Raw genomic sequence first — 2,151 nt, 5'->3', positions numbered from 1 at the left:
TATTTTTGAGCAAATTATGTTTTAGAAAGTAATCATTGATTCCCGAGGCTCGACATAGGAAAGGAAGCACTTTAAAGGTGGCTTTGAATGCTCTTAATTAGCTCAAGAATTACAGGCTCATTCCTCTCTCACGCTGCCATGACAAACATTTATCTCAGCTGATTTCAACAGAGTCGCTTCTGTTTTACACTGGGAACAAAAAAAACAGGCTGCAGAAATTGTTAACAGCTCTTTCGTGTTGCCTCTCTATTAGCAGATAAAACTTTGAGGAAGGACATTCAAGGAAGATCAATACGAGAAACCACATCAGACCCGACTTTTATGCTACTGGCTAATCCCCAAAATCGCAGAAATAAGTATTTATTTTTGAAGCTCTTACTTAAGGCAGTGATTGGTTTGGTGCTGCTTCTCCTGAAGGAAATGTTGCACCTCTAGGAGTCACATTGCTAAGTTACTCCATGGCTCCGGCTGTGGGGATGCGGGATGGAGAGCGGGGTGCAGTGGTTCATCTAGCAACGAGCAACATCACCCGGCAGCCCCCGCGTGTGGGAATAAGGACCCAGGATCGTTTCTCTGCTGCCTGGGGCTCCCAGGCAGGGCTGATGTGATGCACCTCTGTCAGCATCCTCGGAAGCTCCGTGGGAAAGGCTGCATGGCTCAGCAGGGGAACGAGGGGCTTGGGGGAAGTTTGGAGTCTTCTCCCAAAGAACAGGGAAATCGCCTCATCATCGGTGATCTTCACCTGTCATTTGTGGAGGTCAGCGCAAAGCTGTGGGGTAAACAACTAGTGGTATTGAACCGGCCAGTAACACACCGTCTGTGAGCTAACATAGCTCAGGATCTATTCACTGCCAACAGTAAATGAATCATTTTCCTTGAGATTCACCTCCACAGCAGCGTTTGTTTATGTAGACGTTTATCTGTGTATGAAGAAGTGAGCAGGAGTCAAAGTGCAACCACAATCACGTATAGTAAATCCAGATTATATCAATATTCCTCCAACCTAATAGCTGGCAAATACGCGTTTCTGCACTTCTAGCAGTCTGCCTTAATTTATTCCTGTCACACAAAGAGCAAACATTTTATGACAAGTTTGTTGTGGTTTGTTTTTTTCCTAAAAAGAGCCCAAGCACACCGACACTGAAGGTTACAGAGGTGGCTATTTTTAGAACGATTTCTCTTCACACACTTAATCGAGACCATCGTACTTTACTTGCTTTCCTCCAACCATTACTAAAGCCATCCACAGTCTTCGAAAGCTGAGCGTCATGACGTGGAAATGCCCGGACAGGAAAGCTCTCCGGCACGGCGGAGTCTTGATGACAGGCTTAATCCCAAGCTCGGCGGAAACTCAGTTGTGCTCCTTTTTCTCCCTGAGGTAGCTGAAGAGGACATCCAGCCCCCCCTCGATGAGCTCGGGCAGGGGCCGGGACAAGGGGTTGTGGGCGATGTGGAGGCCTTTGTCCATGGGGTTCCAGGCGATGCGTGGCAGCCGGCGCAGCAGGTAGAGGTCATCTGGGAGAGTCTGTATGGCGTTGTAATCAACGTTCAGTAGCTCCAGGGCAGTGAGGAAGCACAGGGACCGCGGCAGGGTGCGTATGTTGTTATTCTCTGCAATGAAGATCTGCAGATTGACCAGATACTGGACACTCTCTGCGATGTTTTCAAGCCTGTTGGACCCGAGGTGCAAGAAGTCTAAGCTCCTCAGGGTGAAAACGCAGAGGGGAATATGCACAAAGCGGTTGTTACTGAGGTTCAGTTTCCTCAAACTCGTCAGGTCGGTGAAGCTCAAAGGCAGTTGTGAGAGGCAGTTGTGCGAGAGGCTCAAAACCTCCAGCTTCCTGCACAAGCTGAGCTCTGCTGGCACTTCAGTCAGGCAATTCATATCGACAAACAAGACCTTCAGGTTCCTCAGCAGCCCGATCTCTTTAGGCAGAGACTTGAGGCAGTTGTCACCCAAGTTCAACACTACCAGCCTGTCCATTTTTCCCAGCACAGGAGGAATCACCACCAGCTGGTTGCGTGAAAGGTTCAGTTTCTGCACCTCGGGCAGTCCCCACAAGAAGTCAGGCGTGCTGGTCATCCCTTTCATTATGAGGCTCAGGCTGACATAACGCAATCCCTGTTTCAGCAGCGACTTGGGCTCTTTCC

General features: G+C 49.0%; 1 protein-coding gene across 1 annotated transcript in view; it reads right to left on the bottom strand.

The window, feature by feature from the left end:
• Window positions 1-1,351: 1,351 nt before the first annotated feature.
• The window catches only part of LRRC30 (leucine rich repeat containing 30), a 1,126-nt gene continuing 326 nt past the window's right edge, over window positions 1,352-2,151 (bottom strand). The window contains 1 exon segment of the mRNA XM_010132800.1: window positions 1,352-2,151. Within this exon segment, the coding sequence (XP_010131102.1) occupies window positions 1,352-2,151 (800 nt within the window).

The sequence above is a fragment of the Buceros rhinoceros genome, unplaced genomic scaffold, assembly GCF_000710305.1.
Source record: "Buceros rhinoceros silvestris isolate BGI_N320 unplaced genomic scaffold, ASM71030v1 scaffold7003, whole genome shotgun sequence".
Taxonomy (NCBI): domain Eukaryota; kingdom Metazoa; phylum Chordata; class Aves; order Bucerotiformes; family Bucerotidae; genus Buceros; species Buceros rhinoceros.
The sequence above is the reverse complement of the archived record's forward strand: the minus strand, read 5'-3'. Positions and strand labels throughout refer to the sequence as shown.